Source organism: Colobus angolensis, unplaced genomic scaffold (assembly GCF_000951035.1).
Source record: "Colobus angolensis palliatus isolate OR3802 unplaced genomic scaffold, Cang.pa_1.0 Scaffold294, whole genome shotgun sequence".
Classification (NCBI taxonomy): Eukaryota; Metazoa; Chordata; class Mammalia; order Primates; family Cercopithecidae; genus Colobus; species Colobus angolensis.
In genome coordinates this window covers 1,093,693-1,116,195 of record NW_012116199.1, presented here as the reverse complement: position 1 = coordinate 1,116,195, position 22,503 = coordinate 1,093,693, and the positions used below count along the sequence as shown (strand labels likewise).

Sequence of the window (22,503 nt, the reverse complement as noted above, 5' to 3'; positions counted from 1 at the left end):
CTCAGAGATAGTCATTCTTTGTTATATTTCTAAACATTTTCCCTTTTCTTTATTGTGGCTTTCAAATACAAAAGTCTTCATTTTTAAGCAGACAAATGTATCTTTATGTTTTTTCCCTTTATTGTTATCCATTTGAAAGTCATTGTGGCTTCTAATTATTTAACATTAGCTTATGTTGTCTTCTGGTTGTTTTCTTGGTTTCATTGACACATTAAATTTGAAAATATTTTTGTTATGTCGTATGGGTTAGGGATTCCCTCTACTTCCCAAATTGTTTAATCAACTGTTTTGGTGCCGTGTTTGAAAAATAATCTTTTCCCCCTCTGCTCATTTGAAATGCAACTTTTTATCACAGGGGGTCTATTTCTCCCCTAAAAAAATTAGGGTGATCCCAACAGTGAATATGTGGTTCTCTTTACTTTTTACTGGCAGTTTAAAAAGTACTGGCACCAAAACACAAGAGAAGTATTTGAAAACAGTTTAAGACTACTAGTAATCAGCTAAGCAAAAGGTAATTAAGAAACACATTCCATAGACTAGAATAATCAATTCCATGTAAACTTACGATTAATTTCCATGGCGTAGACTACATAACGATTGGAAAGCAGGATTTTTGTTTTGTTTTGACAGGAGGGGAGGAAAGAAAATAATATGATGGTTGAGAGAAAAGTAAAACAAGTGACTTAACAACATAACTGTTTTGCTGTGAAGAAATACAAATATTTTAAGCTTGGGAATTATTGATTCACACTTAGAAACAGTGATCTATTTAGAAGAATTACATACATTAATAATTCTAGAAAATATATATCATGGATATTTATTTTACCATATGTCATAAACAAGAGCAAAAGCTCACTAGTTAAGAATATTGTGAAAAAGACATGTTACTGGCAGATGATCAGGTAACCAATCACACGTTCCCTATATTCCAACACGAACACCTCATAAGCCCAAATAACTACAAAATTATTAGTTAAAAGATCAAGAATCAAAAACCTACATTTAATTATGTTACTGAGAATAGCACAGCCTAAAGTTTACCTGTTTATCTTCTCTCATAACCCAATTTAATGAAAAAAAAAATGTCCAACAATAAAAATACTACAGTTTATGCCTGGAATCTAGGGACTTTTAACATGTATGTATGTTGACCTAAACTAATACTCTTTTGAAACCAAATCAGATTTTTATGTTCTGGCTTACTAAGCTACTAACACACTTCAATAGTTGACTTTGCAATACTTGCAATAATGATATGGTCAGAATGACATTATAAAAGTTAGAAGCTACTGCATGAGCTGGTTATTGTCTAAACTGGAGGCAGTAGATATACACTGACAGCCCTACATTCTATATGAAAGAAAGATAATACAAACTTTCTATTCCCAAATAGCAGAGTTCCGGAAGTAGCAACATGTTATTATGACTGATGCTTTATGATAAATTACAACATGCAAATGAAAATGTTGGTCCTGAAATGGAAATGGGACTAAAAGTGCCTCCTTCACTGGCGGAACATTTATTCAACTGTCCTGGTGAAATAGGTACAAGAACATTTGAGCTTTACATTCCTTCAATCCAGAAGACACCAGCTCAGCCTGCAGAGGAGCTGGGCCTACATTCCCCAGAAATCTGTGCAGGATCATAACCCATTTCCTCTACTAACATCCAGATTATTTTTGATAATACAAAATAGCACTCTACTAGTGAAGATGAAATGGGTAGCTATGTGGAAAATGGGCTCTGATGACTTGAAGAAGAGGATGGTGGGATGTACCAGTTACTCTGCCCTGTTCACTAGTTCATTCTACTGGAAAACACTACCAGCCTTATCCTGGGGTGGGGAGATACTGGGTTGAAGAAAAACTAGGCTATTGGCATTAGAACTGCATTCACGTGACAGGATGTCCATCAGGTCCAGTTCAAGAGAAGTGAGACTCTTTTGGAATTCTAGTGAATTATTTTTAGAATAAAAGAAATGACTGATGTCTGAAAATCCATGTTCCATAATTTGTTCTTATTTCTTTGTAAAATAATTTGATGCCTATGGTGGAGTGACAAATATTTTTTATTTCCAAATTAATACATGCTCTTCCATTAATTTGGAACTGATCATCCTCCTCAGAAGCAGGGAAGAGAATCTTACTATGAATTCTACTCTTACGGTCTATCTGGTCTGCAAACACCTCTCCATAGATCATCCAGTAGGGCATGTAGAAGATGTTTCGGGCCAGTTTCCAAGAAGGCTTCTCCTCTGGATGCAGAATGGCTTGACGGGCTACTCCAAAACTCATGAGCACGACTAGCATGATGACCACAAAGTACAGCATGTCGATCATCTGAGTAAGGAGAACGTTTGTCTCTCACTGGCTTGGCTCATGGGCCAAGTTCACCCTGGCTCATTATATTGCTCTCTCCAATGAAGCACTTCACGAATTCTTAATTAGGATGAAGAAAGCCTCTTTCCCTTCCTCCCTTCCCATCCCTGGGAAGGCTTTTTCCTACTCCGTGCAATGCTTTATGCCTAGAATGTCTTCTAGAACATTGCTATCCTCATCTGCTCTTCATCCTTCTTGCTTCTCCTCTGTTGTTGCCCATAAACACATGTACCTTAGTAACTAAAACTGCAAATGGAGAAAGGGAAGAATTGTGAGAAAAGATGGGAGTCTGTAAGGGATACTAAGGAGTAAGAGGAGGAGATACCTAAGGAAATAAAACAATAATGAGGCCGGGCGCAGTGGCTCAAGCCTGTAATCCCAGCACTTTGGGAGGCCGAGACGGGCGGATCACAAGGTCAGGAGATCGAGACCATCCTGGCTAACACTGTGAAACCCCGTCTCTACTAAAAAATACAAAAAACTAGCCAGGCGAGGTGGCGGGCGCCTGTAGTCCCAGCTACTCGGGAGGCTGAGGCAGGAGAATGGCGTAAACCCGGGAGGCGGAGCTTGCAGTGAGCTGAGATCCGGCCACTGCACTCCAGCCTGGGTGACAGAGCGAGACTCCGTCTCAAAAAAAAAAAAAAAAAATAATGAATTGAGAGTGTTGACCAACATTTATTCATTCACTACACAAGTGCTGAGTGGTTACAGTGAGCAATGCCCTGGTTACTGTGGATACTAAACTGGTATAATTCCTAATTTTGAACATCCCTTGTTCAAGATGGAGGCTCTTGCTGGAATTTACTAAAGCGTACATCCCTTAGCTCAAAACCACTTGCCCTGTAAAGAATCCTTCCTAAATGTAGGAAGCTTGCTTTCTTCTTGCACCAGTCCTAACACTGAGGCTCTTTTAGGTAATGTAAGGATGACCTGCTGATTCATTTTCAGTTTCATATTCTCTGGCCTGTTCTGGAGTATAAGTCATCATGGTCTAATCACATGAACTTCCTGTATTCACTCCAGGCCAGAGTGAATGAAGATCATCTGGAGTTGGGAACTGGCCTTGGGCTCCCTTTGTCTCTGGCTTCTACCACATGTTAGGAGGTTATAAATCAGGCAGGTTTTTTTTGTTGTTGTTTGTTTTTTTTTTTTTTGGCCATATGTGCATTCTGAAGGGGATGTAGTCTGATAGAACATCAAATCCATGTCCCTATACTAAAGAATGCTGAAAATATGTTTCCAGCCATCAACAAGTAAATATTGTGAGACATCTATTTTGCTACTGAATTCCTATTGCATCAAAAATCAATGTTCTCTTATGTCCTGGGAAAGTGAAGTAAGCTCTTATGAAAAAAAGGAGGCTATTTTCTTTAATGTTGCTGTCAAAATAGGCTCATTAATAATAAATCAGAAGGAATAAAAAGCAAAAGTAATTAGTCATCCTACAGTTGAAATATGGTGTGGAAGAAGGAAGACAGTATATATTGAGTACGTGATACATATTGAGAGATAGATGTATGCATATGTGTGTGTGTACACTATATATGTATATATGTTATGTATATATACACAGTAGGCCGTCGACTCATGTTTTTCTATTGGATTTTATTAAGTTATCAACATGTAGGAGAACTGTGTATCTTAAAGCAAAAAATATTTCCTTTAAAAGTCCAACTGCAGGCCGGGCGCGGTGGCTCAAGCCTGTAATCCCAGCACTTTGGGAGGCCGAGGCGGGCGGATCACGAGGTCAGGAGATCGAGACCATCCTGGCTAACACGGTGAAACCCCGTCTCTACTAAAAAAATACAAAAAACTAGCCGGGCGAGGTGGCGGGCGTCTGTAGTCCCAGCTACTCGGGAGGCTGAGGCAGGAGAATGGCGTAAACCCGGGAGGCGGAGCTTGCAGTGAGCTGAGATCTGGCCACTGCACTCCAGCCTGGGCGACAGAGCAAGACTCCGTCTCAAAAAAAAAAAAAAAAAGTCTAACTGCAAAAGAAAAACCAAATGAAATTGAAGGAAGCCATGCCCAAGGCCTGTTCTTATGCCCTAACCACAGCCAAAGTCTCTCTGGATACCCACAGGATGCCATTACTAACCATCTTTCCAATCATCATCACGTATGGCCCCAGATACTTGTTGACACCAAAGATGTCCAGGACACGGATGTACCAGAAGATGATATCCACACAGTAGATCACCCGGCCATAGCCCATGTAGGGCTGGTTCTGTAGGCGAAGAATTGCTCCAATCATGAATGTGGAAATGGCCACGAGATCTGTGATGTTCCAGTACTCCTGAAGCCAAACTTTGATTTTCTGGCTGAGTTTGCCTGGTTCTGACATGAGAATCTGAAAACAAATCCCAGAGAACAATAAACTGAGATGCCGTATTAGAAGTCTTGTCTTAGAATATTGGAATGATAAGACTCGTGGAACATTCCAGGGCATGTTCTGGCCCCTTTCCTACTCAAAACCTCTAAACACTCTTCTTCTCAGGCAGAGAGAGATATCTAGAAAGGGAAATTCCATGGGATCCTCCCTATTCTTAGATTCAGGGTTTTAGAAACTCAGGAAATGCCTTCTAAATTATGTCCTTCTGGCTGTAATTAAAGCAGCTGCATTTTGATTTCTTTTTTAATTATCTGGACACGTGCCTGTTACTCCACATTCCAGAGTCGCACAGGACGAAAACTCTAGAGCACAGATGAGCCCCACGTGGCCCCACAGAGGGGCAGTCCACCCAGTGGAGATGGCAGAACGGGGCTAGGGAATGTTTTGATTTGGCAAAATTCCTTTGCAACTTAGACATGAGAAATTAGGGGAAAGTTAGACCAGGTTTTCCCCTACTTGAGATATTATCCTTTCAAAATCACTGCTGCTTAAGGGGAGACTTCCACAGAGTAAAATGGAAGATATTTAGCAAGCAGCACGCACACGCGCAGAGCCTTCCCAATGGCACAGCTGTCTGTGGTGCCGCTCTGGGGTGGAGGGTTGCCGTGCCAGGTGGTACCCCTTCCGTTGCAGAGGTTTTGGGGATCTCTGTGGTAGGATGGGGCAGTGGTTATCTATAAGCCCACACAGAAGGGATTCACTAGTTTAACAACCCGTGCACATCAGCTGATGGCCGCCCTCTCTCTCCTATAATTGGGGGCAGGTTGCTGGAATAAAGAACAGTGTCTTGGTGTACGGTGGATCCTCAGCAAGGTCATGACGGCACAGTGATGGGAAAGCAGGCTGCTCAGGAAATCCCAGCTGCAGCACCTGCAGAATTTGAAGGAAGCCCAGCTAGAAAAGGAACAGTAGTAGAAGGTGGCATGTATAATTTTGGATTCAGTGCTGTTTTGGTTTTTCAGGCTCTAGTCTGATGCCATCAGATTCCCTCTACCTGGACTAGGTTAATAATGTTTTTCAGTTCAGTGAAAGGGTCAACAGTTATTGCAAAATAATAGTACTGGTTGTATATCAGTTGCAGAAAGGATATGAAATGGTGCTGTGGGCTTTTTCAGTTCAAGTTGCTTTTTTGCCTGGGTACATGCTTTCTCTTTATAAGCAGATTTAGTGAATTAAAACTTCTGAATGATACTGGAAAGGAAAGTACCCGGCCCATCTTTCCCGTGCTGTCAGCAGAGATTGCCTACTGGGAGTTACATTTTCACTCGAGCCCTCTGGGATAACAAGAGTCGTTTGTGAGATGGTTATCTGTTCTTTTTCAACACTGAGTTGAAAATCCTGTTCCCTCTGTTTGCAGCAAATGCTCTAGGCCCCTCCCATATCCCCTGGAGCTTTTCCCCAGGAGGGCTTGTCCACCCCACTTGCTGCAGGTGCTGCTGTTAGGCCCATACCTGCACCCTTCTGGGAGGCTTGCTCTGGGACACTTGGAGCCATGTCTCTGGTGGGTACCAATGACTAATTGAGGTGGGGCCCAAAGGTGAGACAGACTCCACAGTGTCCAGTTCACTCAGAGCCCCCTACAGGAGGATTAGGCCAAGGACAGGGTCCACCTGAAGCCACACCTCACTTAGCTCCTTTTCCTCCTCACTGGGAGCCCTCCCTTCATAAATCTCTTACACAAGAGTCCAGAGATAAAAGAGAGGATATTTTTCCTGCAACTTTGGGCTTTGGACCACACTGTGCAAGTGTCCCTTGTATCTCTCTTTCTCGCTTCTGGTCCCAAAAATCTAAGCCAAAATTTGTACCCAGTTGTGGTAATTTGGTTTATCTCAAGTCGCCAGCAGCATTTGCTGATGTTTTCCTATGCATTCAACCCTGTTTTCATTGTTAAATATCTTTATTTTGCCTCGTGTTTGGATTTGCAAGTTCAAGTTCATTCAAGATGTATACATCTTAAATAAATGAATAAACTTGGAATTGTGAGTACAAAAAAAGTCCCACAGCATGTATAATTTGTTTTTCTGTTTTTGTTTTCGAGATGGACTCTCACTCTGTCTGTCAGGCTGGAGTGCAGTGGCGCCATCTCGGCTCATTGCAACCTCTGCCTCCCGGGTTCAAGTGATCATCCCACCTCAGCCTCCTGAGTAGCCGAGATTACAGGCACCTGCCACACGACCGGCTAATTTTTGTATTTTTAGTTGAGATGGGGTTTCACCATGTTGGCCAGGCTGGTTTCAAATTACTGATCTCCAGTAACCCTCCCACCCAGCCTCCCTAGTAGCTGGGATTGTAGGCGTGCACCACCACACCTGGCTAATTTTATTTTTAGTGGAGGCGGTGTTTCACCATGTTGGACAGGCTGGTTTATAATTCCTGACCTCAAGTGATCCACCTGCCTCGGCCTCCCAGAGTGCTGGGATTACAGGCATGAGCCACAGTGCCTGGCCCAACATGCATAATTTGCATGAAATGTTTTTTCAGTAAGGAGCCATATTTGCATTTGCAGTCAGCAGTTAGTGGGCTGGGGCAGGTCTTTGGTGTAGCCACCTCTCGTATCTTCTCTAATGCCAGGCTCACGATGTAGGAGATCACGATCCACTCCTGGAGGGAGGGCCAGCCGTCCATCCGCACCAGGATGACATAGTTAAACAGCAGCAGGTAGCCCAAGTATGATATCTGAAAGAAAGACAAGCTGTTAGCCGTGTTTGGGGGAATAACTTGCAATCAAATTTTGAAACCCATTTTCTTTCAGGTTGATACATCTAAAAGAATCTTTGTTTCCAACTGGACTGACTCATTGAGAGGAAACCTTCCCTGCACCTCACCAGTGAAGACAGAAGACCTGGAGGCAGGACGGGAGGCATTTTATACTTCAGCATGATATGGGCCCTGACTCTTCATTTTCTACATGGAGACATATTTGGTTGGTGCTGTCATCCTCACGGGGAAACTATGAAGTTGCAAACATTATGATAACGGGAAACTTTTAATAGTTGGCTGGAGTGTCTTCTACATTCCTGGAAATTGGAAAATGTTACTTACTCCTCCCTGCCTCACAAATTTCCTTCCTGATTCTTTCCACAACTGGGAAGTTAGATGAGAGGACATGCAGATGAGTTGCCCACCCAGACACGCGAGCTGACCCTAGGGTCCCCTCAGTTAGTGGTGGCATGTCCAGGATTTGCTGTGGCCGCAGCAGGGCCCCTATCTCTGTGGCAGGGAAAGAGGCAGAGCTGGAGGTAGGGGTGGGTGACGCAAAAGCGGGGAGTTAAGGGGTTGGGGGAGGACGTCTGAAGTGGATCACCTGTCCCCAGTGGTTCACCATGATGCCAAGGAAACTTCAGCTTCTGGGTCCCTCACTGGCACAGGCCCCTTTGGAAGGCTTGGGGGAGGGGTGCTAGAAGTTGAGTATTTGTAATTGGGCAGTTTTTTTTTTCCCAAGATCCCACCTCCCAAACCTATAAATTTTACCAGGAGACAGGCAGGCCCCCCCAGATCCACTATCCACTCCTCTAAGAAAGATTAGAGCCAGGTTCTCAGACTTTGGGCTGCATCCTAATCCCTGGGAAGCTGTACAATGTGTGATGACCCTACCCGATCCAGAGGGTCTGGGGCGAGGCCCAAGGCTGAGAGGCTTCAATGGCTTCCTGGCCCCATCCCCGGCAGCAGCCTCTATGGCTGGGCTCTCCTGCAGGCTGGGTGCACCTCAGGCCCTCAGATGGTTCCGACCAGAATTAATGGGCAGCAGTGACTTTGGCTGTATCATCAATCATGGCTGCCACAAGGTTGGGTGTCCAGGCCCACAGCTGACCCTTGAGGTGGGCCCCCACACAGAGCTTTGCTCTGCCCCCAGTCCACCCTCATTCATTGCCCAGACCGTGGCCAGGGACCCAGCTCATGTCTCATGCCCTGTTCCCACCTCATCACCAGTGCAACCACAGCCCCAAGACCTGCCTGGCGTGGGCTGCGGCTTGATGCTTGGGGTTTCATGAGAAGTCTATTTCCTCCTGACTGACATGGTCGCACAAGCCACAGCATGCCTGGCCACCCCCGCTGGTAGTTTCTGCAGCTCAGCCATTTCCCCCAGAGGCACTCTGATCTGCCCTCCTGCCTCCTCTCCTCCTCTTGTTAGCAGAGAGCCACACTCTGGGACCTGTGTAGACCCGGGCCTCAGAGGGGGATGGAGGATGGCTTGCCGGCCAAGCTGGTCAGTTTGGTGAACACTTCAGAACGAGAGGCCTGGATTTGTTTCCCCATTCCAAGAGTTTACCATCTGGATTTAGCCATGCCCTTGTAATGACCCCACCAATTTCATGAAAAATGCAATCTGTGAATTTGCTCTTTAACTCACTAGTCATCTCTGTTCATTTAAAAATAAAATTATAGTTCCCTAAGTTTGTATTGCTAAAGGCATCAAAAGAGTCCATCGTAAGCAAACAGCATGTGACTCTTTTGCCTTATGAGATGGTGTATTTAGGACTGGGATGGCCATATATCAACATATCACATATATCAACATATCACATATATCAACATATCACATATATCAACATATCACATATATCAACATATCACTTATATCAACATATCACATATATCAACATATCACATATATCAATATATGACATATATCAATATATGACAGGATATCAATATATCACATATCAACATATCACATATATCAATATATCACATATATCAATATATGACAGGATATCAATATATCACATATATCAATATATCACATATATCAATATATCACATGTATCAATATATGACAGGATATCAATATCCAATGTTAGCCAGAGATCTCAATTAGTCCCAGTTTTGTTTTCATAATTCATTTTAATTCAGTGAATTTTTAGAAACTTTTTTAAGCCCTTGAAATTTTTCTTGATTCCAACATATCAAACCATTCAAAACATGCCGAATGTCAAATGTTTAGAAGGAGGCCTTACTGTGTAAAACCAGAACTTGACAATGGGCGCGTTATAAAATTCACAGATCTTTGTTCCAATGGGAATACTTCTCTGTTTTTTGTGCTCATTCTCCTCGTCCCCCTTTCTTGAGCCAGCATCTGCATTTGCATCCTGGAAAACAGAGCATAGCACATGACAGGCAGGTGGTTAAATGGGAAATGCAAGGCACTCCAGCACACAGGCACCATTAAAAAAAACAATTCCAAAAATGCTCTTAACCAGTGAGATTTCTCAATCCATAGTACAAGAAATCTCAACAATTTTTAAAACGAGATCACACTGATACTCTTAGGGTCAAGTGTGTCACTGACCATATTCTCCTCTTCTTTTTCTTTGCCATCCTCATTTGCCTTGGATGTTTGATACGAGAAATCATCATATGTGCGAAATTCCAAAAACAAGATGGTGGGGGGAAGAAGAATCCCCATGATAACCTAGGGGACATAAATTGATTTTTTAAGCTGTGGCAATTCTAGAAAAATTTCCCAGCATAGTTAAAAATTTTTAATTATGACCTTCAACATTATTCAATAACCTAGGAGCCCTGGAATGTTTACCCCTGGTCTGATGTTCTGTGACATGTGCTTGGTACGTTGGTAGAATTGCAGGCAGTAAAAAAATTTAAGGACATACATTAAATTTTTTAAATGAATGGCAAGCAGCACTATTGGTGATCCTAACTTTAAAAAAGAAAAGTCCTGGCTAGCATGGTGGCTCACACCTGTAATCCCAGTACTTTGGGAGGCCAAGGTTGGTGGCTCATATGAGGCCAGGAGTTTGAGACCAGCCTGGCCAACATGATGAAACCCCATCTCTACTAAAATACAAAATTTGACTGGGCGTGGTGGTGCACATCTGTAATACCAGCTACTTGGGAGGCCGAGGCACAAGAATCACTTGAACCCAGGAGGCGGAACTTGCAGTGAGCTGAGATTGTGCCACTGCACTCCAGCCTGGGTGACAGAGCAAGACCCTGTCTCAAAAAAAAAAAAAAAGTCCTTACATGAAATTTCAAGGAAGGCAAATCTTTACATTAAAATATAATAATATAAATAAAATGCAATACCTCTAGTGAAGTAGGCCAAAAGTATTTTATATAGAACTACCTTTCATATAAATGAGATTATGTGAACTAAGAGTTGCAAGGCTAATGTGACTCACAAAAGAAGGACTAACATGGGCTCAGCCTAGACAACAAAAGGATGCCCGGATGCCCAGGTTCATAGACAGAAAACGTGCTTCCATTTATTTATTTATTTATTTAGAGACAAGGTCTTGCTTGGTTGCCTGGGTTGGAGTGCAGTGGCACAATCATGGCTAGCTGCATTCTCGATCTTCTGGGCTTAAGTGATTTTCCCATCTCAGTCTCCTGAGTAGCTGGGACTACAGGTGTGCACCACCATACCTGGCTAATTTTTTTTTTTTTTTGAGACAGAGTCCCGCTGTGTCGCCCAGACTGGAGTGTAGTGGCTCAATCTCGGGTCACTGCAAGCTCCACCTCCCGGGTTCACACCATTCTCCTGTCTCAGCCTCCCAAGTAGCTGGGACTACAGGCACCTGCCACCACACCCGGCTAACTTTTTGTATTTTAGTAGAGATAGGGTTTCACCGTGTTAGCCAGGATGGTCTTGATCTCCCGACCTCGTGATCCACCCACCTCTGCCTCAGAAAATGCTGGGATTACAGGTGTGAGCCACCACGACTGGCCTACCCGGCTAATTAAAAAAAAAATTTTTTTTTTAGAGAGATGGGGTTTCACTATGTTGCCCAGGCTAGCCCTGTACTCCTGGGCTCCAGTGATCCTCCTGCCTTGGCCTCCCAAAGTGTTTGGATTACAGGCATGAGCCCCCACGCCCTGCTGCGCTTCCCTCTTTGTCAGCGCTTTTCCACACTCTACCAATGGTTCAAGATCGTTTTAAACTTTAGTTTGAATCATAACTGAACTTTAACTTTTGTGTGCACTTCATTGTTTTTCCTGAAATGTATGGATTTGCCTTCTATTTTCTTGTTAAGGATTATAAACTGTTTTGCTTCCTTAACCTGTATTCCTGACACTTGGGGGCTTCTTAGTCATTCTGTCTATTTATCGGAGTTATTTCTATTCTCCTTGAGTACTTCCTTTTTGGATCCCACGACTCCTTAGCCTCATTTAATCTGACCGTCTTTCTCTCAGCTGCACAGCTTTTGTATGGCAATTTATAAAACTTAGGGCCTGTTTCTTACACTCCACACCACGTTTTTTCATTGTAATTTTTACCTTTTTTTTTTTTTTTTGCTTGGACTACCTGCTAAACTAATTCTTCTGAATGGGAGGTTGAAGGTGTATAGTTTGAGTCTTTGCCTGTCTTAAACAGATATTCTTTTCTCATGCTTTTGAATAGTTCACCTGGGTAGAAAACATTCTAAAACAAATGCTTTCCCCTCAGAACTGTGAAGGCCTTCCTCCACTGCTGCCTTCTGGGTTTCAGTGTTATTGATGAAAAGTCTGATGCCAATTCGATGTTCATCCCCATGTAGGTGATCTACCTTAGTTTCCTCAAAACCTTGAAGAACTCTTTATTCTTGGAATTCTGAAAACTGTTTATTAATATCCTAAGTTATGTATAACATCAGCTTAGCATATGATATAGAATTAGACAGACATAACGTTTATATTTCTAAGAAACAAAGTGCCCCCTATTTGTCAGAACCATACTACACAGTATAACTTGTACAGCCTTTTCTTTATCCTCATGGAGATCTCTAAAATAGATATAATACTGCCATTAGATTGCCAGGTTATCTGCAGATTAGAATCTCTTCTCAAGATAAGCTAGTAGTTAACAACAGCAAACCCCAGAGCTAGGGTTTGATTGCAATATAATTTTTCTCCCACTATGTCTTTTTCAAACCCTTTCGTAGCTTCATATTTTCTCGTAATTTTCTCCCATGTCATGAAAACATCGCTAGTAAAATAATATACAATTTCAGAGTTATAAGGGAATCTAGAAATAGAGTTCCAGTCCCTGCTTTAATGGTGGGTAGATGACCCAACCAGGGTGCGTGTGCATGCTGAGTTATGCGGGGGGCTCCATTAGGAGACTCTGACTGTGGCGAGGGTTTGTGCAGCCTGGTGGGCTGGTCAGGTGGGGCTGTGGAGTTAGACCACCTGGGTGTGGGTCCTGATCCCGTGCTGACCAGCTAAGATCCCAGGCATGTCATTTCATCTTAAAGCTTCAGGTTCCTCATCTATAAGACAATGATTGTCATGACGTCTCCCTCAGGGGGTTGCTCGAAGGAATAAATGAAATAAGCCACAGAAAATGCTCAGCTTAGCCTGGCAGAGAGTCACTTGTCACTATTGCCCCGGCCCACCTCGCAATGCATTGCACGCACCTTCAGGCCAGGGTTCTTCCGCATCCGCAGCCTTCCCATCCACATGTCGGTCAGCAGCATCTGGCTGCAGGTGTGAGCGATGAAGTCCCGGTGTTTGGCTGCCACGGCCAGTTTGAGGCAGGTCGAGTTGCTCCAGTTTTTCAGCTCGTAGGTCAGGAGTTTCATGGCGATCTGCTCGTCGTGCTTATAAGACTGATCTAATAACTCCAAAGCAAGCTGGCCGAAGTCTCTGGGGGAAAAAGGAAGGGACCAGGGTGAAGCCACAGTGGCCACAAGCTCTTTCTTAGGCGTATTCACAAGGACTTACGGAGCCAAGGGACACAGAATCCTTCACTGGAGGGGCTTTGAGGTTCTCTGCAAGCAAGAAGCTCCAGGGATGTGTCCCCAAAGGGGGACAGCCAGGGACAGTAGCTGGGAGCTCAGTCAGGAGGGGGGCTGACTGCTTCTGCTGCAAGTGGAGCTGTAGATTGAGACCACATCTGTCCCTCAGGCCCCAGGGACATGGAGATGAGAAGACAAAGTCCCTTCCCTCAAGTTGTGCACAGATCAGGGAGGCAGACAGAAAAGACGGCAAAGGTGACTTCAAATGCAGCACCTGTGGAGTTGGAGCCCCAGTAGTGGGGCTGCTGGTGGTGGTAGTGGGGAGAGGTGGACACTGGAAGGGGTTACAGGAGGGCTGGTGGGTGCCGGCTAGGTTCTTAGTTGATCTGGGTGCTGGTGGTGCTGGCATATCCCACCTGTGGACTGTCACCAGCTGAACATTTCAGATGCATGCCTATCTCTGCACGTGTAACACCTCACCATCACAGTGATTACAGAGAAGCCAACATTCTCAGTGCTATGACAGAGATAAGGCATAGTTGTTATAGGGTCCAGTCCAGAGGGCGCCTAATGACTGATGGGGGCAGTGATAGAAGTTGGGGGGCATGGAGAAGGTGGCACAAGCTGAATTTTGAGCATAAAGTTTACTGCCTTCCCCACATGACCCAGATTCAAATATTTGGCAATAACCATACACGTTCTGAGTTCCTTCAATTTTTTATAACGGAATGTGGTTAAGACACGGTCCCGGAGTGATCGCCCTCCTCTGCTTTTGTTTCTCCATTGTATAGAAGATTTTATTCCAGTGACGAGAAGCATGAGGAAGGCAGAATCACGTGTGGGAGAATGGCCTTTTCTGTCCCTGAAGAGGAATGCTATCAGCAGCACCTCTCAGCCCTCCTGCAGGCTGCAGAGTGACCACGTATCACCATGTGGGGACTCTAGGAAGCAAAGGTTGGCATCAAAAAACCCATGGGGTAGGTGGACACAGCCCCATTATTAGGGAGTCTTCAATTTATGACATTTAGAAATCAGCTAGTAATTTTAGAAATCGTCGAGTCCAAAATAAAAGCAGTGAACTTCAGAAAACAAAGGTGTTAGATGTTGGCCACGCTGCCTGTGCTCTCCTCAAGTTTAGGTCCCTGTAAAGTTGTGCTGGGACCTCTGGTTTCCGGTGTGGCATGGAAGGAACTTGGAAGTCGCCAGTCCATCCTAACAAGTAACAAACTAAACAAGCCAAACATTGAATCTTTTCAGCTCCACCAGAGAAGGAGGACATAGGGCAAACTGCTGTCCCCCAAATTGGAGAGACAGGTGGATACCAAAAACCACAACTTACTGGAGTAGAAACCTCTGCAGGAACCAGTGCAGAGTTAGGAAAATGTAAACTATGATTGAGGAATTGCTGGAGGCTCAGTGAGAAAAGTCTGTTAGTAAAAAATTCCAGGGGGACCCAGTCATGCGGGGGACGCCCATGCTTTTGTGACCTCTATCTCAGGAGCTTAACCACGTTCTCGCAGTGAATATAGGAGAAAAATCCCTTTCTGTTTCCAGCAGGGGAAAAGAAACTATTTTGAAACTACCAGAACATTCCCTTAATAGTCTGCCATCAGGAGAACTGATTTTGCCAGAGCCTCACCTGCTGGTTTGATCAGAGCCTGACTGACCCAGGGGAAGCACGCCCAAATCCAGCCCCCTCTAGCCATCCTGTCCCACCTGAGCATGAAGGAAAATCAGAAACACCTGTGAAGGTCACCGTCCAGGGCACAGGCTCATTAACGTTGTATTCCTTGTTAGTGTGTGTTTCCTTATGGAAATTAATTTCATCGTCTTTGCATTAAAATTGTGTTTCAAGGAAAGGAAGAAAATTGTGTTTCAATTTTGATGCAAAGAGAAGGCAGTACACGAAAACAAAACACCTGAGTCCAAAAACACCTCCGAGAGACAGAAAGAAAAATGCCGACATGACAAAAGTGATTTGTGAATAAGCTTTAACCACTATTGTCCTTAAGTGAGAAGTACATTGGCCACCCCTCCCTGCAGAGACAAGTACTCAGGATGGTCGTCTCTCCTGGCCTTTAAATCCCCACTAGACACTAACTTGGAATTGTTATCCAAGTCCTGGGAGATGTCATCCACCAGATCACTCTCGGAGGACTCGTGGGCCATGGCCTTGTAGAGCTTGCAGGCCACCAGGGCCTTGGCCATGCTCTCCTCCCCTCGCTGCCAGAGGAACACCGCCATTTTCTGGCGTTTCATCAGCACGGCCCACACCATCAGCTCGTGGAAGGGGTACTGGAACCGACTCACGGCAGGGTCATCCACATCGATGTCGATCTCTTCCTCCTTTTTCTTCTTTTTCTTTTTCTTCCCTTTAGCTGGAGGCTCATCATCCTGAGGGGAGAAACACGGATTTCATGGTTTTGCCAGAAAAGTATGCAACAAAGAATTCCAGAACTCCTGGAGAAAGGGAAACTTTTCTGTCAGAGGTAATAAGTCCATCTTACATTTCCACTCCGCGTATGAATTCTTTTGAAAAGATGCACAAGTTTATTATGATAAGTAAACTGTCTAAAACCAAATGAACTGAGAAGGCATACTACTTGCACCCCTGGGTCAGCAGTTTTACTTAGAAGCCTTTAACTGAGGAGATCCTGCAAAACTAAAACAAACAAGCACAACCTCCCCCCAAAACTAAACACAAATAACATCATGGAAGAGGGAAGGTCCGCAGTTTGTTTCCTCAGGGAAATCTTCCAGTGTAGCAAAAATAACACTCGTTTGCCAACGTAGCTGAATCAGAAATTAATAGGAAACATGCAAAAGGGGCTAGAGAAAAAAAAATTTTAGGTTTCCCTCCAGTGTTTTAAGAAAGCAAATATTCCACTTTGAATGAGCACTGTCCTTTTCCCCTTATGGTGCAAAAGGGAAGGCCGACATTTCCCATTTCTTAAAGGGGTTATGATAACTGTTCTGCAAATGGATCAGGATTCATGAGAAAGGCAGATCGTGGTTGGGAAAACTGGCGTGAAATATGTAGGGCTCAGACTGTTCCAGGCTAATACTTTAGTATTCAATGGAATCACAGAAACAGATGTTTGTTCTTTTGCAAACAGCGTTCCCATCAATTATCTTCTTTTATTCTTACAAGGACTGAGAGGTTGTGAATTCCTTGCATTCCCTCAGATTAGGAAGTTGTGGCTCCATCTGAATAACTCAGCCACATTCACACAGTTGGAGTGGTCTGGAGCATGGGGGGTTATGGGGGCCACCTGACTCTCCAGTTCCTATCTCAAGTTGGTCACGACTGACCCAGTTTTTATAATATCATAACGAGCTGTGATAACATTTTAATGGAAACTATAGTATCCTGACTCAAATTTCAATATCTTTATTCTAATTTTCTAATTTTGTCACAGTGAAGCTATAGTCGCTGTGATATAGGAAAGGTTGGCCTACACAGGTTAAAGATGAACAGTGTGGAAATGTTAAGATAAACATAGATTTATTTTCAAGAATACATAAGATAAAATAGGAATTAACTAATGACTAATGAAATGTTATAAAACAGAAGTCCTTTTAAGCCTACCTTTCAATAACATATAATATTATTAAAATATTAATTGCACGTAAATTCTCTTTAAAAACTGCCAGAGAGAGAATATGAGAAACAAAGAGTTAATTTTCCTAAAATGCAAAGGCCTGCCACAAATCAATGAGGAAAAGGGAAAGAAATCAATAAAATAACAAAGGATCTGAACTGGGAGTATAAGGAGAAATTGACACATTACAATCATGGTAAATAAGTAAGTAACACTCCTTACTTAGCAATGAATTTGAAAAAAAATTTACAGGGAATTTCTATACAAGGAATAAAATTTGAAATCAATTATAGTAGTATAACAACAACAAAAGTCTGTATCTGGGAAATTTGAAATATACTTCTAAATAACTCTTGGATTGAAAAGGAAATAATAAATGCCTTAGAAAAAACGACAATGAAAGTTATGCTTATCCAAACCTGTAGAATATCATGAAACAATGCTCAGAACAATTTATACCTTTAATGCATTTGTAGGAATACAGTGAAGATGGAAAATGAGTGAATTTTCCTTTCAAACTGAGTTAGCACAGACAAACAATAACAGTAGGGCTTCCCCAACTGTATATGGAAGAAACGAATACAAATAAAAGCAGACATTAATAAAATAGAAACAGAAAAAGAAAGTTGCTTGATAAAGCAAAAATACCAATAAAATAAGTAGGAAAGAAAGCTTAAGAAAAAAAGAGAGGAGATACAAATTTTGTTAAAAAATGGCACAAGAGGCTGAGCAGGTGGCTGTTGCCTGTAATCCCAGTACTTTGGGAGGCCAAGATGGGTGGATCACCTGAGATCAGGAGTTTGAGACCAGCCTGACCAATATGGTGAAGCCCCATCTCTACTAAAAATACAAAAATTATCCTGGTGTGGTGGCATGCACCTGCAGTCCCAGCTACTCGGGAGGCTGAGACAGGAGAAGTACTTCAACCCGGGAGGCTAAGGTTGCAGTGAGCCAAGATTGTGCCATTCCACTCCAGCCTGGGTAACAGAGTGAGACGCCCTACTCAAAAAAAAAAAAAAAAATTGGCACAAGAAATGACACATAACTGAAGATACTGAGGAGACTGAAAAAAACTAGAATACTATATAAAAGTTTATTCCAGGGAACTTGAAAGTCTAGATGAAATAAATCATTTTAGGAAACTATAAATGACTGAAGTTGACTCTAGAAAATAAAAAGTCTGAATAAGACGTATGACAGCTATTATAAGTAGTGAAAGACACACTTCTGAGAAATAGTACTGGACCCGGAAATTTTACGGATGAGTCCACCAAACCTTCAGGGAACAAATAAACCCTGACATGGAGAGTCTGAGAGAACAGAAGGCCACAGAAAGCTCATAATCCTTCCAGGAGCACCATGTTAAAGCTCAGTCTTACCTGTCAACACAGAATGAAAACCGTCTACACTGAATCCATGAAGAATTGGGATGCTATTTAGCTCATAAATTTATTTGAAAAGAATGTTTCCAAGAGTCAATCCTGATATTCCATAATATGGCATTTCTTCCATTCATTTAAATATTTTTAGGTCTGGGACATTGTTATTCAGGTTGCTAGTAAAGGTAATTTCTGGTACTTTTGTCCTATTGTGAGGGAACTTGAGTTGATTTTCCTGGATTTTCTAACTCCCCCCAAATGTTTTTGTTGATAATAATTTCTCCCTTTCTTGGGTATTCTTTTTTTTTTTTAGCATTTATTTTTCTTTGTTCAATTTCCAGAACACTTTTGGAGACCAGTGGGGATAATGATGCTGACAATATTGGGCATGCTTGTCTTGTTCTTGGTTTTCATGGACATGACTTCAGGGCTGCACTGCTCATCATACGTTTCCCTTGCTCTAAGATATACATGTATTTTAATCATTCCAAGAAAGTATTTTATCATTCTATTGTGAGAAAATGATAAATTTTTTAATTAAGTAAGGAGTATGTTTTACATGTGTTTCAAATTCATTAGCACCTACTGAGAAATGGTCATGTCATACTTTTCTTCTTTGACTTATCAATGTGATGCAATATATTAAAGACTAGCATTGCATTATGTTTGCATTCTTGGAGGACTCTAATTGCTTGTTTAGGACTTTGAAAATAGTGTATTGAATTCTTTTTGGTGTTATTTATGGTTTTTTACATATATACGTGGTGTTATTCTCTAGTTTTTTTTTTGGTTTGCTTAATCTTTGCTTTTGAAACTGTAGTTTTGTTAGTTCTAGAAATGAATTGTGCAGCTTTTACCCCCATTAAAGAAAATGTATATATGGTCCTTTTATATAGTTTGACTAAGACATCTAGGTAAATTTTGGTGAGTAGTATCGTATATTCACAAATACAGAACTTAAAGGACTATGTCTATTTGACCAAGATATTATAAAACTTTTGAAAACAAATTCTACTTACTTCCATTCCCAGAAGTTTAAGAGCTTTAGGCTGCATGGTGAAAGAGGAAGAAAAAAGGCAATTTACTCAGATAACTAATGTTAGTAGTACATTAGCAGTATTGTTGCTAGTGGACATAGGAATTGATTAAAAAGCACTTTGTGGCCGGGCGCGGTGGCTCAAGCCTGTAATCCCAGCACTTTAGGAGGCCAAGACGGGCGGATCACGAGGTCAAGAGATCGAGACCATCCTGGCTAACACGGTGAAACCCCGTCTCTACTAAAAAATACCAAAAAAAAAACTAGCTGGGCAAGGTGGCGGGCGCCTGTAGTCCCAGCTACACGGGAGGCTGAGGCAGGAGAATGGTGTGAACCCGGGAGGCAGAGCTTGCAGTGAGCTGAGATCCGGCCACTGCACTCCAGCCTGGACAACAGAGCGAGACTCCGTCTCAAAAAAAAAAAAAAAAAGCACTTTGTATCATTAACAATTAATGATAATGTCCAAGGAAAAGAAGTGCTTTAATATGGAAACTCTTCTTCTGTCAGCAGAAGTTAATTGAGAAGGAAGCTCGGCAGACACATGGCCTTTATTCCAGGTAGAAGCAGAGAAGTTCCCTAACAGACATCAAAGAGCTGTGGGGCTGTAAGGTGGGTGTGAAGGGAGGGCATCATGAAAGATCGGACATTTGAGTTGAACTTTTGATAAGGGTGGGAAAGGCACTGATAGCGGGGAAAGACGTGGCAGGTACACGTCTTTGATTTGATCACAGGATTGGATTTTGGTGCAGGTACGTGGTCTCCCATGTGGGTGAGGGCCAGCTGGCGGAGGGCCTTGGCTACTGTGATAATGAGTTTGGCTACGATTCTCCAGGCAGTGAGGAACTCTGGGAAGTTTGAAGCAGCGAATGCAGGCATGTCCCTTCCTTTAGAAGATTATGGCAGGTACAGTGGTGGGATGGTAGAATAGGCTGGAGCGGGCAGACAGGAGGAAGTCTGCGGTGGACAGAGGAGGAGGGCAGATGCACTGGGTGGGCAGGGCGGCCTGTGCTCAGGACAGCTGGGGAATGCTGTGACTTGGGCCTGAGAGCCTTGTAGGAGGCAGGACCGCTGTGCCAGGGACAAGGCGAAGGGCTTGGCTCTGAACCGGCCAAGTTGCTGAAAAGCAAGCGAGGAATCACATGGCACTCACAAACCACAGAACACTACACAAGCACTGAGTTCTACCCTTTTTGGTCCAAACAAGTTGTTGTAAAGAGTCCGAAAGTTTTTCCGGGTGTAGTTGCAGCGGTAGGCTCCTCCCATGAGGTACTCCAGCACGAGCCCGATGTCTATGAGGCTGATGTGGTAATCCGGTGGAAGGTTGCTCTGTAAGAGAAGTCTGGTCTCAGGCCCTGTGAGGATGCGTTCGCAGTGTGGACTTCATCACATGTCTCAGGGGTAAGTGGCCGTCCCGGCCCCCACTTGGGAGTTCATGTAATAGGTGGGTGGGTGGGGGATTAAACAATATTCAGACTGGGGAAAGCATCTATCCCTTGATAACAAGGTGGCAGAAAGGGCCAAGAACAGCGGCTGCAATCAACAGGACACAGAATGACTTGAGGAACCTCCTGCCAGTGCTTCTGGAAAGAACCACAGGCAGTGGGTGAGAGATCTCAAAAGACGGACAGAACGAAAGGCTGCGTGGACAGTCAGCGGTGCTCAGGTCAGCGGCCGGCCACCCCCTTCCCCACCCCACCCAGTGGCTGCCCTGGCCTTGCACTGGCATCAACCTGTAATCCAGCTGTCACTGAGAGTGTCCCTACCACGGATTCGGATGAACATGCAACTTAAAAAAGATCATCCTTTGCTTTCTTAGTTTTAAATAGACTCTTTATGAAAGAAGGAATCCAATATCTCCTGTGCCTGAAATAATAATACATTTTGAAAATTTAAAACTTGCTCTTAAATCTTTTTGTGAACGATGCCAATAGGTAAGAATCATAAAACAGTAGACTGACCTTTTTCACATCCCTCACCAGCAGATGAAGTGTGTTTGGTGGACCCAGTCTCTGAAAGAGAAGCATTCATGTGTGTGAAATATTTTTCTTGACCAGGCGCGGTGGCTCACGCCTGTAGTCCCAGCACTTTGGGAGGCCAAGGCGGGCGGATCACTTGAGGTCACGAGTTTGAGACCAGCCTGGCCAACATGGTGAAACCCCATCTCTGCTAAAAATACAAAAATCAGCTGGGCGTGGTGGCAGGCGCCTGTAACCCCAGCTACTAGGGAGGCTGAGGTGGGAGGATCACTTGAACCCGGGAAGCAGAGGCTGCAGTGAGCTAAGATTGCACCACTACACTCCAGCCAAGGTGATAGAGTGAGACCTCGTCTAAGAGTAAATAAATAAATAAATACGTTTTTTCTCTTGAACTCTTCGAGTAAAATCCTGGCCTACTCTATATAATTAATGAATTGTGAGAGCTGGAGTGTAACCCACACCAGCCTTTTTCTTTTACAAAAGAGAACTGGTCATGGTTAAAAAGTATCGAACACATTTCAAAAGTTGTGAAATATTTTCTGTTGCATTTTTTAAAAGAGTATCTTAAGGTACACAACATAGTGTTAATAATTCACCAAGTTGGCCGGGATCAGTGGCTCACACCTATTATCCCAGCACTTTGGGAGGCTGAAGGAGGTGGATCACTTGAGGCTAGGAGTTTGAGACCAACCTGGGCAACATGTCGAAACCCTGTCTCTACAAAAATTACAAAAATTAGTTGGGTGTGGTGGTGTGCACCTGTAGTCCCAGATACTCAGGAGGCTGGGGTGGGAGGATGGCTTGAGCCTAGGAGGTTGAGGCTGCAGTGAGCTGAGATCATGTCACTGCACCCCAGCCTGGGCAACAAGAGAGACCCTGTCTCAGAACAAAAGAAAAAAAAGAAAATCACCAAGTTTTAGCAAGCAGCAGCTGAGGACCATTTCTGCTACTTAAAATCTTACAATAGGGAAGCAAATATAAATTCTCAAAACTTATATTATAATAATATAAGCCAAGGGAATTTCACTCAAACCCTTCCAGCAGAGCTCCTAGGTGTGAAACTTA

The 22,503-nt window shown here is 43.3% G+C and overlaps 1 protein-coding gene across 3 annotated transcripts in view; it reads right to left on the bottom strand.

Moving 5' to 3' along the window:
• TRPM1 (transient receptor potential cation channel, subfamily M, member 1) overlaps positions 1-22,503 on the bottom strand; it is a 149,879-nt gene that overhangs the window by 27,757 nt on the left and 99,619 nt on the right. For all 3 annotated transcript variants that reach the window (XM_011949247.1, XM_011949248.1, XM_011949249.1), the window contains 11 exons: positions 21,421-21,471; positions 20,648-20,788; positions 19,446-19,475; positions 15,547-15,839; positions 13,125-13,353; positions 10,061-10,183; positions 9,729-9,860; positions 7,318-7,446; positions 4,477-4,728; positions 2,168-2,342; positions 566-586 (listed from right to left, as the gene is read on the bottom strand). In XM_011949247.1, coding sequence (XP_011804637.1) covers positions 566-586; positions 2,168-2,342; positions 4,477-4,728; positions 7,318-7,446; positions 9,729-9,860; positions 10,061-10,183; positions 13,125-13,353; positions 15,547-15,839; positions 19,446-19,475; positions 20,648-20,788; positions 21,421-21,471 — 1,576 coding nt within the window. The remainder of the gene's footprint in view (positions 1-565; positions 587-2,167; positions 2,343-4,476; positions 4,729-7,317; positions 7,447-9,728; positions 9,861-10,060; positions 10,184-13,124; positions 13,354-15,546; positions 15,840-19,445; positions 19,476-20,647; positions 20,789-21,420; positions 21,472-22,503) is intronic.